The sequence below is a fragment of the Zootoca vivipara genome, chromosome 15 (genome assembly GCF_965207765.1).
Source record: "Zootoca vivipara chromosome 15, rZooViv2.hap1.1, whole genome shotgun sequence".
Classification (NCBI taxonomy): domain Eukaryota; kingdom Metazoa; phylum Chordata; class Lepidosauria; order Squamata; family Lacertidae; genus Zootoca; species Zootoca vivipara.
In genome coordinates this window covers 11,638,663-11,655,014 of record NC_142598.1, presented here as the reverse complement: position 1 = coordinate 11,655,014, position 16,352 = coordinate 11,638,663, and the positions used below count along the sequence as shown (strand labels likewise).

Genomic DNA, 16,352 nt, shown 5'->3' with positions numbered 1-16,352 from the left:
GCCATTTATCTGGCCCACGAGCCGCCCAATCACCAAGCCGCCCACTCGGCAAGTCTCCCGCACCCTGCGCTAAACTGGCGCAGCGCGGTGTGGGGACTCGCCAAGTGGTGCTAGAAATTGCATCTGCAGACGCACAGATGCCAGAAACCGTGTCTGCGCATGCCCAGACGCCGAAAATCACTTCTGCGCAGGTGCGATTTTCAGCTTCTGGGCATGCACAGGACATGGGCAGCGCAGCTCCGGAAATCACTTCTGCGCATGTCTGGCCCATGTCTGGCCCACAGACGATCGTCCGTGGGAATGATCCGGCCCATGGCCAGAAAACATTGCCAACGCCTGGCTATGGCCCCTTCGCTATTGGTTTCATGAAACTTTGGTCTAGTTGCCTGAGTGACGGGATCAGAGTTCCACCTATCCTGCTGCCGGACATCCTGTGCATCTCCACTTCCTTTTGCAAGGGGATTATTTTCGTTTGTGAAAGCTTCAGTGAAAATGCCTATGCCCTTCTTTTTATACAGGAATACAGGGTCGGTGAATGAATAGTGTGGCAATAGAAGCAAAGGCCCCTGAGTTGGGTGCATGCCGTTGGTGATGAGGAGGGGGCATTTGGAACAAATTCTGGGATAGGGTTGGTCTTTTGTGTCATGTGACCGAGGGGGGCGGCGGAGCAATGTTCAGCCAGTCGGAAAGAGGGTAACTTTGCATTCACATGTGGCCAGGTGATATCATGGGGACGGCACTGCAGAACCTGGACAAACTGGTGCAGATGCCCAGCGGCTGCGGGGAGCAAAACATGGTGTTGTTTGCCCCCATCATCTACGTGCTGCAGTACTTGGAAAACACAGGGCAGATGGATGAGGAGCTGAAGACAAAAGCGCTGGGCTACCTGCAATCAGGTCTGTCAATTGCTTCTCTAGAGTCCTTTCTGTTGGGGATAATTCAGACTGAAATCCCCAGGTGTCAAAAAAGGTTATTTATGTATGCCACTACTGCAGCCCGTGTTTTGTTAGCCCCCAAGATGGAAAACGAGCGAGTGGGGCAAAGAAGAGTGGTAACTTGACAGAATATGCACAGCTTGCAGATTTAACATACAGAATAAGAGAGCAAGAATAACAAACGTTTAAATGTCTATTGAATATATGGGAAATAATTGTATACAGCTAAAAACGCTGGCAGCATTAAGATAAATTCACCTGTGTAAATAAGTTTTGATAGATGCAATAATGGAATACTGAATGGTATGGTTTTTCTAAAATATGCAGGGATTTATGATATGTAAAATGAACCATGGAAAGAGTTACTGTGCAGAGGAAGCTCATAGTGCAAGCTCAGAGTTTTGCAGCATGGGGCCTATTTAACAATTGTGGGGCTGGGTTTGTGTTGTGTGTTGTGCAGACATCCAAAGTTTTTCACCCTCCGATCCTCAGTTTTCTTTTTGTCCCCTCCCCACAAGGGTACCAGAGACAACTTCAGTACAAACACAGGGATGGTTCTTATAGTGCATTTGGAGAGAGCGATGGGCAAGGCAATACCTGGTGAGTAATAGAATTGTAGAGCTGGAAGGGACCCCAAGGGCCATCCAGTCCACCCCCATGCGATGCAGGAATCTCAGTTATGTTAAAGCAGCCTTCCCCATCTTGATACCCTCCAGACATTATTGGACTACAACTCCCATCAGCCCTAACCAGCATGTCCAGTGGTCAGATATGATGGAAGTTGTAAATTAAACTTGTATAAGAGGGCAGGAAAACTTGAGGCGGTTGAAGGTTGAATCAGTAGCCTTTGAAAACAACCCGGCCATTATTTGCTTTGTCCATCTCTTCTCGAGGCTGACAGCTTTTGTGATCAAGGTTTTCAGCAAAGCCGAGGAATATACCTTCATAGATGATAATGATATCCAGGCTGCTTTGCGGTGGTTGGCAAGTAACCAGCAGCCCGATGGCTCCTTTGCCAATGTGGGGAAACTCTTCCAAAGAACAATGAAGGTAGGAGTTCAGAGGGGTGCAGAATTTAATGAAACTGCTTTCATTTGCCAGACATCAATGTACAATAGTTTTTTACAATCGCAGTTGCTGCTCACAGTGCACACTGTAGAATACATGCCAGATCACCCTTGTTTTGTGGTACATGCCGCTGCAAAATGCAATAAAAAGTGTCACGTGTATCATATAATCCAGGCATGCCCAACAGGTAGATCGAGATCTACCGGTAGATCACTGGACGTCTGTGGTAGATCACTGGTAGATCATTGGCTCCCCCCAAAGAAACTGAACAACCATGGCTCCCCTAAAAAAAAAACGCTCAACGTTTTACCTCCTCCCTGAAAAAACTCAACAACTTTGACCAGAACCCCCAAAAAGGGGGTAGATCACTGCCAGTTTTTAACTCTGTGAGTAGATTGCAGTCTCTTGGGAGTTGGCCACCCCTGAAAAACCAGCCCATGTATGTGCACTCCTGCAGGTAGTTAATGCAAGTAAATGGAACAATACCTCTATTAACTTGTATAAGGGAAAATAAGAAACCAGATCCACAGAAATGGCTAGATATGGCGCAATCTCCATTAGAGAGAGATGTTTAGAAGAGAGATTCCTCTCCTGTAGCAAAATTAAGTATACAGTCATACCTCGTTTTGTGGCTGGTATCTGTTCCGGAGCCCCGGCCGCTAGCCGAAAAGGACGTAGGGCAAAGTGCCATGTCTGACACACACGGAGCGGTTTGAGCTTCTGCACATGCGCAAAGTGTGATTTAGCACTTCTACGCATGTGTGAGTGGCAAATCCGGAAGTAACCCATTCCGGTACTTCTGGATTTGCCATGGACGTTCGCCAGAATGGACGCTAGACAAGGTGGATGTTCGCGGAGGTATTACTGTAATGGCAATTGCTCCAAGCACATTGACACTTGGTTAGATTTGTATCTGCCCACAGCCACCTTTAAACTAATGTTCCCCACACACAAAAACTTAGGCTTGAATTAATCACAGACACATAGCTTTGCAGATAAGGGAATAGTTTAACCACAGAGTTTCCAGATGTTACAGCAAACACGTCTTCATCCATTGGCAGTAAAATGAAGATGGAAAAGGTTCCAAGGATCATGTAATCTCCGAGGTAGCATGATGCAGGCTATGAAATCTCTTTTTAGAGAGATTCAGATCACATGCAGGGAGCCAAGGCCACATTGCTTCTTGCTTGTTCTAAGAAGCAGGAAGAAAAAATGATTGAGAAGAGGGGTTGGGAGCAAATCCAACTGAGCACCTTCTAAGCCACACCCACTTGCAACCTGAGCTCTGGGCTCAGGTTAACTCATTAATGCATGCAAGTGTGAGTCGATAGCTGTATAGTACAACAGTTTGTCGTCGTCCCCCTCCAGCAAGGGGGACTCCAAGGCTCTCTGTGAGGGGCAGGACTTCACTTACCAAGGTGCCCTTCCATGTAGCAAACATTTAACCTTGTGTCGTGGTTGTCACTCCTCCTTGCCACAGGCCTCTCTCTCTCTCCAATCCTTTGCCCTAAGGGCAGCATATTGTACTAGACTAGGTTGAGCACTATAAATGCTGCTGTCCCTACTGACTCCTGAAAGATCTTAGCATCCATATTAATTGCTGTTTCATTTTTGCCCTTCCTGCAAAAATCATTTCATGGTCTCGTTCCGTCTCTCTCTCTTTTGCCATGTGCTTCACAGGGAGGTGTGAATAATGCGATCTCTCTTACTGCTTATATCATTGGTGCGCTCTTGGAGGCCAAAAAGCCACTTGAGGTGAGTGTTGTTCAGTCTCTGTCTATGTGCACATGACCGTTTGCTCAGTCTCTCATGTACTCCCACCACTGGTGATTGAAGCCAAGTGCCCATGATATTAGCTACAATCCATATGTACCCTGTGGATTCTTGAGAAATACCCGTCTCATGCTTTCTCCTTCATACCACCAGCTCCCATCCAACTTGAAAGCACGAGTTGTGGCTTAGCTGAGACATGCGCATTTGAGACAGCTATTGTGCATGCACAGCTGACGCTTAGCTGCCAAGTACCCCATTTCCCCCGGGAAACCCCCGTTTTCTCATACCGTTTCCCGGCGGTCCCCCATATCACTTTGTCTCCCATTATTCTCCCTTATATTCTCCTGCTGGTGGCCATTTTTTTCCTGCTTTGCCCATCTATGGGCACCGAAAATGGCCGGCACCGGCGCCGAAAGTCGCGTCTACGCATGTCCAGAAGGTGCGACTTCCGGTGTCGTAGGTGCGACTTCCGGTGTCGGCGGCGGCCATTTTTTGTGCCCATAGATGGGCAAAGCGACACCGGAAGTTGCGTCTACACACTTCCGGACATGCGTAGACGCGACTTCTGTTGCCGGCGCTGGCCATTTTTTGTGCCCATAGATGGGCAAAGCAACACCGAAAGTTGCGTCTACGCAACTTCCGGTGTCACGCGGCTGCTGGTCCCGGATTCTGCAGTCGAGACATTCGTAAGCGTGCGGCCATTACCCCCATTCGTAAGTCGAAAAATTTGGTTGTCGAGTTGTTCGTAAGTCGAGGTCTGGGAGGGGGGTGGGAGAGCAGCCTTGTTGTGTTTTAATCCTTACCAGCTGGATGTTAGTTTGCTTGCAGTGGCTAAGAGCTGAATGTTTAGCTTCCTTGGATACCATAGAGTAAGGAGTCTATTCAAATGCATGGCAAATCGACAGTCATCTGAGACAAAAACCAAACCAAACAAAACACTGCTTTCAAGATCATTGGACGCAGTCACTTCCCTGAAGTCTCCTCTGACTGGATACACATAACAAAACGAGAATATTGAGTTTCCAGGCTTGACATTTGGATGTGCTCTTTCTCATAAAAAGCTAAGGCAATGATCAGACATCGCCCCAGGGAAGTGCCACCCCACGCTTGTCCCCACTTACCTTTCCAGGGCACAGGTCTGCTCTTTAAAGCTGAAGCGTAACAAGCAGCAATTTGGGTTTTCGGCAGATTGCCATTTGCTCCGATTCAGCAGTAAAGACAAGGAAAGCTCTGAAGTGGGGGGGGGGAGGCGTGTTCAAACTAGGAGTTGTAAAGCATGGACCATGACTGGAAAGCACAAAGGAAAGGAAAGTGTCGATAAGCCTTCCTTTTAAATGAAGAACTCACTTTGCTGTCTGCAATCACAACTGAGAGCTTGTCCACACTTCCTCTTGTTCTGCGCTTAGAAAGCATGGTTCCAAGTGGCGTTTTGTTTGTCCTCCTGCTTTCCCCTGGGGAAACATGCTGTTTACTGCTGGACAAGCGTCAATTGGTAATTCTACCCATTGACACTTGTTCCGGGAGAAGCGGAAGTATGGACGAGACCAGGAAGTGGAGTTCTAACTAGTGACTGCCCTTGGGGTTTGGACTGCAACTTGGTGCAGTGCAGCGGATTCTACTTTGTCCTAAGGAAATAGCTGGTGTTTTACCTTTCCAGCGGCCCACAATCATATTCAATCACTGCTACAAGGACAGGTTTTCTTAATACTTTGCCCTGCTACTTGTTCCTTTCTCTTCCAGGATCCAGTGGTGAAGAATGGCTTGGAGTATCTCAAAGCGACTGTCTCAGACACAACAGATATTTATGTGCAGGGTTTGTTGGCATATGTCTTCACATTAGCTGGAGATGTAGCCATGAGACAAATGTTGCTTACCAAGCTAGACCAGCAAGCCATCAAGACAGGTACTGAGAAGAATGTGATGCCAACAATGATGTTCTAATAGTTTGTCTTCAGATTAAAATCCAATACACAATTCGTACGATGCACTATTTCGGATTGTGTGCGTGTAGGGGTGAGTCCAGTCCTATTTTTCTAGAAAAAGAGGTGCCAGAACTCAATATGAACATCTCCCTCGTTCTCTTATAACAGGCATCCCCAAACTGCGGCCCTCCAGATGTTTTGGCCTCCAACTCCCTGATCCCTAGCTAACAGGACCAGTGGTCAGGGATGATGGGAATTGTAGTCCAAAATATCTGGAGGGCCGAAGTTTGGGGGTGCCTGTCTTATAATGACAATAGCGCCCACCTGAGAGGTGCCGGAACTGAGTTCCGATGAGTTCCGGCTGAAAAAAAGCCCTGGGTGAATCACATATTGTGTATCACTATCTTGATATTAAGCACATATTAAGTAAAGTGTGTTCTGTTCACCGGCTAGATCAGGCATCCCCAAACTTTGGCCTTCCAGATGTTTTGGACTACAATTCCCATCTTCCCCGACCTCTGGTCCTGTTAGCTAGGGATCATGGGAGTTGTAGGCCAAAGCAGTTTGGGGATGCCTGGGCTAGATACTTTGTTTACTGTGCATTAAATAAGCCTATTAATTCCGAGCACAATTCAAAGTGCTGACCTTTAAAGCCCTAAATGGCCTCGGTCCAGTTTACCTGAAGGAGCATCTCCACTCCCATCGTTCAGCCCAGACACTGAGGTCCAGCTCCTAGGGCCTTCTGGCGGTCCCCTCACTGTGAGAAGTGAGGTTACAGGGAACCAGGCATTAAATGAATGAATGAACGAATGAATGAATGTGGGGCTGCCTCTGAAAATGGTTCGGAAACTTCAGCTGATGCAGAATTCAGCGGCCAGGTTGCTCCCCGTAGCAAGACGGTTTGAGCATATAACACCAATCCTGGCTGAAGACCACAATACCTCAAGGACTCCCTCTCCCCATGTGAACTGACCCAGAGCCTGTGATCATCATCTTTAGCCCTTCTTTGTGTGCCTCCTTCATGTGATGTCCAGAGAGGAGAACGGGCCTTTTTTTTGTTGGCTCTCCACTGGTGGGATGCTCAGCCCTGAAAGGCTTACCTGATGCCTTTGCTACATACCTTTAGATGCCAAGCAAAAGCTGTCCTCTGCAACCAGGCCTTTGGCCTTAAACTGTCTGTGGCCTTTTAGAAGTGGGTGGGATGTTTTAAATATATTTCTTTTTCCTCTTGATTTTAATGTATCTATGTGGCTTAGTTTGTTTGGCTGGTTGGTTGGTTGGTTTTAAGCTGCTTTGGATTGCCCTTGGCAAAATAAAGCGACTAACATATTCAACAGGATTCAGTAAAATAAATTTCAATAAAATAAAATATTAACAGTTTTCCCTGGCTCAATCCTAGCATGAAGAGTGGGTTCAAATTCCATTCCTGAGCACAGCTTCCCAGTGTCAATGCATGTTCACAGAAGTAACTACAGGCCATGAGCTCACCCTTAACCCAAAACCCATTTCACCAACCTCAGGCTGGCTCTTCCAAACTTACAAGCTGAATTTTTCTTTGGTAGGAGGGCAGATGTATTGGAGCCCAAGGGCTGCCCCAGCATCCACCGAGAATCCTTGGTCCCAGCCTGAGTCTGTGAGTGTGGAGCTGACAGGATACGTGCTTCTGGCTAGGCTTTCGCCCCAAAACGTCAGCAAAGAGGATATCAAGAAGGCCACAGACATTGTGGCCTGGCTGGCAAAGCAGCAGAATGCCTACGGAGGCTTTGCCTCAACTCAGGTAATGTTTCCTCTCTCACGGCTGGAGCCTGTATATTCTGAAAGATCCCTTTCCCCACCACATCTGGCTGTCTCAGAATCTTTAAGCCCATAAACTAATTTCTACACCCAAATCAGCTGGGTTTTTTAAAGTTACATTGCTGCTTCCCACCCACCCCATTTCGATTGAAGTGGGGAGCCACAGTGGATCATAAAATCATGAAATTGTAGAGTTGGAAGGAACCCTGAGGGTCATCAACCCCAACCCCCAACCCCCTGCAATGCAGGAATATGAAGCTGTCCCATGCGGGGATCAAACCTGCAACCTTGGCATGGTCAGCACCATGTTCTAACCAACTGAGCTATCCAGGCAGTGTAGGTGACCCAGTGTATCAGAGGAAAATTGGACAGAAATGAAAACATTTAATCCAGAATGTGGCAGATAGACTGGTGACTGGGAGTGGCTGCCAAGACCACATAACACCAGTCCTCAAAGACCTACATTGACTCCCACTACATTTCCGAGCACAAATCAAAGTGTTGGTGCTGACATTTAAAGCCCTAAATTGCCTCGGCCCAGAATACCTGAAGGAGCGTCTCCACCCCCATCGTTCAGCCCGACATTGAGGTCCAGCTCCGAGGGCCTTCTGGCAGTTCCCTCCCTGCAAGAAGTGAGGTTACAGGGAACCAGGCAGAGGGCCTTCTCGGTAGTGGCGCCCTTCCTGTGGAACACCCTCCTGTCAGATGTCAAGGAAATGAACAACTTTCTGACTTTTAGAAGACATCTGAAGGCAGCCCTGTTTAGGGAAGTTTTTAATGCTTGATGTTTTATCATGTTTTTAATATTCTGTTGGGAGCCACCCAGAGTGGCTGAGAAAACCCAGCCAGATGGTCGGGGTATAAATTAATAATAATAATAATAATAATAATAATAATAATAATAATAATTACACTGCAACTGTTCTCCTTTCCCAGGACACAGTGGTTGCACTCCAAGCCCTCGCCAAATATGGAGCAGTCACATACAGTAGATCTGAAGACCTATTGATAACAGTGAAATCTGACAAGACCTTCCAGCAGTCATTCCACGTGGACCACACTAATCGGTTGGTCCTGCAGCAGACTACCCTCCCAGACATACCTGGGGAGTATGCCATGCAGGCCTCTGGCAAAGGCTGTGGGTATGTCCAGGTGAGTGATGGTTCTTCAAGGTAGGCAAGGCAGGTGAGGATAGGCTGGTTCAGTGACAGATTTTAGTACTGACGAAACCTGAGGAGATTCCCGGCTTGAAATCCCACAGAAGCCGTGTCTCAGTAGTAGAGGACATGGTTTTCACCCACATGTTTGTACCCAACACCTGCAGTGACCTGGCCCTCTTGTAAGAGAGTTAGGAAGGACGCCTGCTGTCAGGATGCTGTCAGCGGCTCCCGTCTGGTTGCCCAGGAAAGTATAAAGGCAAGGGAAAGTTTCTTACTGTCCTTTTTTATTTAAATATTTTACCTTCTTGGGCTCCATGATCACGGCAGATTGTGACAGCAGTCACGGAATTAAAAGATGCCTGCTTCTTGGAAGAAAATTGATGATAAACCTAGACAGCATCTCAAAAAGCAGAGACATTAACTTGTTGACAAAGATCCATATAGTTAAAGCTATGGTTTCCCCAGTAGTGATGTATGGAAATGAGAACTGGACCACAAAGAAGGCTGATCACCAAAGAATTGATGCTTTTGAATTATGGTGCTGGAGGAGACTCTTGAGATTCCCTTCTGCTGCAAGAAGATGAGCACTCAGGGCTGATTTCCTTCAGAATGGATAGGTTTGATCTTCTTGCAGTCCATGGGACTCTCAAGAGTCTCCTCCAGCACCATAATTCAAAAGCAACAATTCTTCGGCGATCAGCCTTCTTCATGGTCCAGCTCTCACTTCCATACATCACTACTGGGAAAACCATAGCTTTAACTATACGGACCTTTGTAGGCAAGGTGATGTCTCTGCTTTTTAAGATGCTGTCTAGGTTTGTCATTGCTTTTCTCCCAAGAAGCAGGCGTCTTTTAATTTCGTGACTGCTGTCATCATCTGCAGTGATCATGGAACCCAAGAAAGTAAAATCTCTCACCGCCTCCATTTCTTCCCCTTCTATTTGCCAGGAGGTGATGGGACCAGTGGCCATGATCTTGGTTTTTTTTATGTTGAGCTTCAGACCATATTTTGCGCTCTCCTCTTTCACCCTCATTAAAAGGTTCTTAATTCCGCAATCTTAATTCCGGTTTAGGATTCATCTCCCAATGGTAGTCTCCACCATTCCTCATCTGCCCAGTCCCTGACACCTGCCTTAGGTGTGGGGACCTTCTGCCAGTCAGAAGAAGAGACACAGATGGTTTGACTCAGCATAAATGACTTGCATATGGCCAGTAAAGTCTTGTATGGCTGTAGCGCCACCTTCGGTAATAGTGCTTTGCCCCAGGGATTGCAAAACACCGAAATACTCAGGGTGTATCCCGTTCCTTGCTAGCTTCACAAGTTCTTCGGGGATGCCCTATCTCCTTTAAAAAACCTACATCTCAAAAAAGGGCGACAAGTACCAATTCAAGTGGTCTCTCTTGAAATAAGGATCCAATACACGCACTTGGCCTGTGGGCTAAGGAAAGCACACCATCTCTGAAGATTTGAGAAAATAACACAATAATGATTACCTGTTGTACTCTCATGTGATGTTGTGCATAGTGCAGTATTTCTTATTTCTATGTGTGCCTAATGCAGTATACAGTACGCAAAACTACAAACATAGTAAAAACAGAGGTAGGTAAAAACAGAATAACTTTTCAAACATGGGCGCACATGGTTTAGAAAGCTTTGCAAATATGTTGGTTTGTTATTTAAGGGAACTGAGAGGGACGCTTGCCTGAGATCATAAAGGATTTCACAGTATCCAAAAAGCATTTATCCTAATGGACTGAGGGATGGAAATGAGTGACTGGTAGATGCAAGGACCCGAAAACGTTCCTAAAAGGCGTGAGCTTTTGAGAGCTCCAGCCCGACTGCATGTTATAGTTATGCAACTCTACAACTGTTGTGTTTTTGGTGCCTGTCCCATATCAGGCAGTCTTGCGATACAATATCCCTCCCTCGAAGAATGAAGACGCCTTCACCTTGGATGTGAAAGCAGCAGGGAAAGGATGTGAACAAGAGGCAACCCCTCGCTTCCTGACCCTTCACATCAGTGCAAGGTGAGAGGCAGCGAGCTTGCCAAAAATTCATGTATGCCTATCCCTGAATACAGACTTGTTCAGCTGGTAATGATCGGTTCCACTTCAAATTGAGCACTGTTTACCTAGAAATCTTGGTTGGGTTGTAATCAAACCAGGCCTTGGCCTGCTTAACATTCTGTGGCCTTTTAAATGTGTTGTGGGAGGGGGGTTATTGTTACTTTCATTATCTTTCATTCTTATCTTCACCTTTTGAAGACCGATGGCAAGCAGGAATCCCCTTTCTGATCCCGCAGAATCTCTTGGGTAGGGTGTGTCCGCCCCAGGGAGAATGGATGGTGGGGTGAGGGGACAGGAGAGCCCGGAGGAGGAGGCTGGCTGCTTGCCAACGCCTTTGGGCCTCTCCTTGCCACTTACAGAGGGCATGAGAAAAGCCAGACAGGGTCTCAATCCATGGCGGTTGGCAGAGCCACTGGTTGGAGGAAGAGGGGGGCGGGGGGAGCGGACCGCCCCTGGCATCACGATCCCAGTGGGGCGCCATCATGGCTCCCCCCGCACTGGGCACCACACCCCTGCAGGCGGCGGGCCATGTCCCCAGGACGCGCGCCACAGCTGCAAGACGGGCGCCAGCCATGCCCCCACCTGCTCTCCACCCTTGGTGCTGGAGCATGAAGCTCCACCACTGGGCAGAGGAGCCCCCTGTTTGACCTGAGAGGTGCTGGGCAGCTGGGGGTGGGGATTTGTCACCTCGATGAGGTATGGGATGTCTTGAGAGGTGCCAGCATTATGCATTTTGCTTATTTATATATATTGCAATTTTATGTTGTGAACCACCCTGAGATCTACGGGTACAGAGCATAGCTGCCAAGTCTCCCGTATTCCCCGGGAAATCCCCGTTTTTCTAGCTGTTCCTAGCTAAAAAAACAGATTTTTTTGTTTCCCCCCGGTTTATTCTAGCGCGGTGGCCATTTTGGAACTGGGCGGAGCATGCTCAGAAGCGACTTTTGATGCTGCTCTGCCCAGTTCCAAAATGGCTGCAGTGCGACTTCTGGCGCGGCGGCCATTTTGGAACTGGGCAAAGCAGCATCAAAAGTCACTTCTGAACATGCTCTGCCCAGCAACTTGGCAGGTATGGTACAGAGCACTGGCGGAGGAAGAGGGGGGTGGGGGAGTGCAGCGCTGCTGGACCACTATCCCAGTGGGGTGCCATCCCGGCTGCCCCCCCCCACGCTGGGTGCCACGCCCCCAAAGGCGGCGCACCACATCCCTGCGGGTGGCACGCCTTGCCCCTGCGGGCCATGTGCCATGGGGGATGCGCCATGCTCCTGCGGGCGGCACGCTGTGCCCCTGTGGGCAGCATGCCATGCCACCAGGATGCGCGCCACCCACGCCCCCACCTGCTCTCTGCCCCCTGTGCCGGAGCATGAAGCTCCGCCACTGGTACAGAACGGTATAATTTTAAAAATAACAATAATACTGCTGAATTGTGAGAAATGTGAATTGGTTTTTCTGCAGAGAGAGGCAGAGAGAGAGAGAGAGAGAGAGAGACTTTTGAGTAAGGGCACTTCTACCGAGGACCTGCTTATTGAGCATTCACCCTGATTTGTTTGCAGATAGATTAGGCTGTTTAATGAGCACCCATTCTAATTTGCTTGCGGGAAGGTTAGATGACTGGGTGTTGGAATATTCTAAAAAGACTCGAAGAATTGGTCTTGAACAGGTTGCTAGGCAACCGAAAAATCTACCCAGCAACAGGTGCCTTTATTAAGGGCATGTGATCAATAAGTGCCAGTGTAAAAGTGTCAGTGTGCAAATGAGCGTGAGTTAGTATTAGGTCACTGGCCGGATGGCTGGAAGAGGAAAGGATTATGTTATTTTATTAGTATTCGACCAGTGTCGCTTTTTGTAAATAATAAAGATATTCAATTAAAAAAGGAAACTCTGCTACAAGTCTATTAAAAGAAGAAAACCCAAGAGTGGATGGAAACATCCACAGCGTTCTCCCTCATGTTCAAGGGACTGAATCCCACCGGAAAATAGTGGGGAAGTTAGTGGCTGGGACTTGAAATGGCTCATGTTCAACTCTTGTATTGTTTTAATATTCAATTGGGAGGCGCCCAGAGTGGCTCGGGAGACTCAGCCAGCTGGGTGGGGTATAATTATTATTATTATTATTATTATTATTATTATTATTATTATTATTATTATCCTCTTCTCTTGGCAGTTATGTGGGCAGCCGTGGCACCTCCAACATGGCCATGATAGAGGTGAAGATGTTGTCTGGATTCCATCCTGTCCAGGGAACTAACCACGATGTAAGTCTATTTTGCCTGCCTTAAGTACCTCTTGTCTGGCGATGGAGGAGAAATTTGATTCAGTACATGTTCAAAATCAAACCCTATTAAATATCCACTTTCCCCAAAAAATATGTGGACCGGAAGGCAGCTATTCTTCAGTTCAGTTCGATTTATTGTGTTTAGCGAGCAGCCATTACAGGTATAAACATAATAATAACAAGAATGCTGCTAATAATAGTGGTTTACCTTTCCACTCCCTGATCTTTACAGGATAAATGATTTCCCATTTCCCCTTTAAATTTTATTACCTGAATTTGTAAAGCCTTGGCAAGAAATCTGGATGTTCTAAAATATACATTCCTCTCTAAATCAGACAACAAAAAACGGGTCTTTGTAAGAGACATCCTTCCCTTCTGCGATTTTAACAATCGGTGGATGTAATTGTTTCTAAGGTCATTATAAAAAGGTCATTCAAGGAGTACATGAGTTATGTCTTCTGGTGACACAATGGCAGCTGCAAACTCTATTCTTCTTAGGAACTCCATTATTAGCTGTTCTTCAAAATTTGCACATCTGAATTTTGTGATGCAGTTCTCCATCCAACCAACGTTTACAAACACATTGTACAGGAGAGTGTGCCTAAAAATGAAGGTGTTACTGAAAATAACATACAAAAATGCATTGTATCAGGGAAAGCTGCTTGCAAAAATGTGTACCTGAGTCAAAACTGCGCGTAAAATGCGTTTATTAGGGGAGATTTGTACCAAAATGCTGGTGAATTTTCGTGAGGATTAAAAAAAAAAATCTGTAAATTGTGAGAACTGAATTTAAGCTTGGGAAAAATGAGAAATGGAGAGAACCAAAACTGAGAGATCCTTCCATCCCTCTGTCCCTTTCCTCCCCTACCTGACAGAAATCAGTTTAGAAGGACAAAAGTCCCTCTCAATGAACATTGTTGTTGTTTAGTCGTTTAGTCGTGTCCGACTCTTCATGACCCCATGGACCATAGCACGCCAGGCACTCCTGTCTTGCACTGCCTCCCGCAGTTTGGTCAAACTCATGTTCGTAGCTTCGAGAACACTGTCCAACCATCTCGTTCTCTGTCGTCCCCTTCTCCTAGTGCCCTCAATCTTTCCCAACATCAGGGTCTTTTCCAGGGAGTCTTCTCTTCTCATGAGGTGGCCAAAGTGTTGGAGCCTCAGCTTCAGGATCTGTCCTTCCAGTGAGCACTGAGGGCTGATTTCCTCAAACCTCAATGAACATAGCAGGTTCCAAATAATGTATTGAACAGGAGGAGGGGTGGACAATGGGGACAACCTATTGCAGATAGGACTGAAGCCAACCATAGGCTGGGCCTGGTACAGGGTCAAAAATGGGTGGAGCTTTCAATTTTCTCTCTTTTTCTGACTCCTCTTCTCTCACTTTCTTTCTGCTACCCGCCATCCTCTCCCTCTCTCACGCACACATACTCACATGTTCAGCGACTTAGTGGGCTGCTGAGAGAGAGAGAGAGAGAGAGAGAGAGAGAGAGAGAGAGAGAGAGAGAGAGAGAGAGAGAGAGAGAGATCCCTCTTACCAATGATCTGAACAGATTGCTTGCAGATGGATATCAAAATATACAATTTTGCAAGGGACATAATTCCTGATCCCCTTCTTTCAAAGATTTGTCAGTTATCCCTCAAACAATGCAAGCAACCAAAGACCTACGAAACCTCCCTTTGGTGACAAAACTGGTGGCAAGGAAGCCTTAATTCTTTCATTCTGTGTCCTCAGCTTAAGCAACAGCCCCTTGTGAAAAGAGTGGAGATTGGAGAGGAGCGTCTCACAATCTACCTGGAGCAGGTCAGTATGGGGAAAAGAAATGCAGCTTTGTAATAGGAAAGCACAAACACCATTTGACAACTGGGCCAATGGCACTGCTGCGTTGTAGTGGCCCCCTTCACAAGTCGCCTTGCCAGGCAAAAGAAGAAGACCAAGGGTAACAGAAAAGGGCATTTCAACGGGTCCAGCTTGCCAAGAATTTCCTCTTCTGCTTGCAGCATTCTTATGAGAACAATCCAGACCTGTTAATAAGGAGAGTTGTTAAAATTGTCAATTTAAATTAAATTATTGAGCTGGTTAATAATTCATTAAAGTGTCCCAACGGGGGGAGGAGGAAGAGCAGCGAAATGTGGGCCAAGGTAACTTTTCCGTCTGTTTTTTGCTCCCACACTCTGGTGTGAGCCACCTGACTCACGGCACTGCTCAAAACCAAAAAAAGTGTGGTTTTTGGCCCCGCACTATGGCGCGGACAAACCACAGGAGGCAAAACTGGATGCTTTTAATGAAAGGGCTGGTGCCATGCTGTTTTTTATTGCAGTTCTTTGTCTGTTTTAAACAGAAACTAGAGCCATGGATTTTCTGTTACTTTGTTCTTGTGCAGAAACTATCCTATCTAAGCAGCCAGCATATTTGTTTTTGCGGTTTCACCTCCAATGGAGGTGATCGCAGGATGGCCTAACCATTTAGTGTTGACCTCAACCGCACTTTGTCCTCAACTTCTCTTTACATCCAAAGTCTTTCTCTCAGCTAGGAAAGGAGAGGCAGACATTTACCTTGGCCATGAGCCAAGACATTCCAGTGAAGGACCTGAAACCAGCAGTTGTCAAAGTCTATGACTATTATCAGCCAGGTAGGTTCTTCCTCATGTTGAAAAATGTTGTTGTTGTTTAGTCGTGTCCGACTCTTCATGACCCCATGGACCAGAGCACGCCAGGCACTCCTGTCTTGCACTGCCTCCCGCAGTCTGGTCAAACTCATGTTCAAAGCTTCAAGAACACTGTCCAACCATCTCGTCCTCTGTTGCCCCCTTCTCCTAGTGCCCTCAATCTTTCCCAACATCAGGGTCTTTTCCAGGGAGTCTTCTCTTCTCATGAGGTGGCCAAAGTATTGGAGCCTCAGCTTCAGGATCTGTCCTTCCAGTGAGCACTCAGGGCTGATTTCCTTAAGAATTGATAGGTTTGATCTTCTTGCAGTCAATGGGACTCTCAAGAGTCTCCTCCAGCACCATAATTCAAAAGCATCAATTCTTCGGCGATCAGCCTTCTTTATGGTCCAGCTCTCACTTCCATACATCACTCCTGGGAAAACCATAGCTTTAACTATACGGACCTTTGTCGGCAAGGTAATGTCTCTGCTTTTTAAGATGCTGACTGGGTTTGAAAAATATTAGCATTTTTAATTCATTGTGTTTCTCACCAAGTCTGTGCAGCTTGTGACCTGTGAAGCCAAATACAGCCCACCTTCTGTGTACTGTGGCCTTCAGGCATTCTGTAATCACCCTGTATTTACAGTCTCAGTCAGTCAGCAAAAATCTGTGGGCCATCATAGGTGCCTTCAGCTCAGGGAGACCACATG

General features: G+C 46.9%; 1 protein-coding gene across 3 annotated transcripts in view; it reads left to right on the top strand.

Annotated features, from left to right (window-relative positions):
- The window catches only part of A2ML1 (alpha-2-macroglobulin like 1), a 98,609-nt gene that overhangs the window by 80,776 nt on the left and 1,481 nt on the right, over positions 1–16,352 (top strand). For all 3 annotated transcript variants that reach the window (XM_088658798.1, XM_060268975.2, XM_088658797.1), the window contains exons 24-34: positions 720–896; positions 1,454–1,535; positions 1,829–1,985; positions 3,684–3,758; positions 5,517–5,679; positions 7,261–7,475; positions 8,429–8,644; positions 10,553–10,680; positions 12,884–12,974; positions 14,730–14,798; positions 15,525–15,627. In XM_088658798.1, the coding sequence (XP_088514924.1) occupies positions 720–896; positions 1,454–1,535; positions 1,829–1,985; positions 3,684–3,758; positions 5,517–5,679; positions 7,261–7,475; positions 8,429–8,644; positions 10,553–10,680; positions 12,884–12,974; positions 14,730–14,798; positions 15,525–15,627 (1,476 nt within the window). The remainder of the gene's footprint in view (positions 1–719; positions 897–1,453; positions 1,536–1,828; positions 1,986–3,683; positions 3,759–5,516; positions 5,680–7,260; positions 7,476–8,428; positions 8,645–10,552; positions 10,681–12,883; positions 12,975–14,729; positions 14,799–15,524; positions 15,628–16,352) is intronic.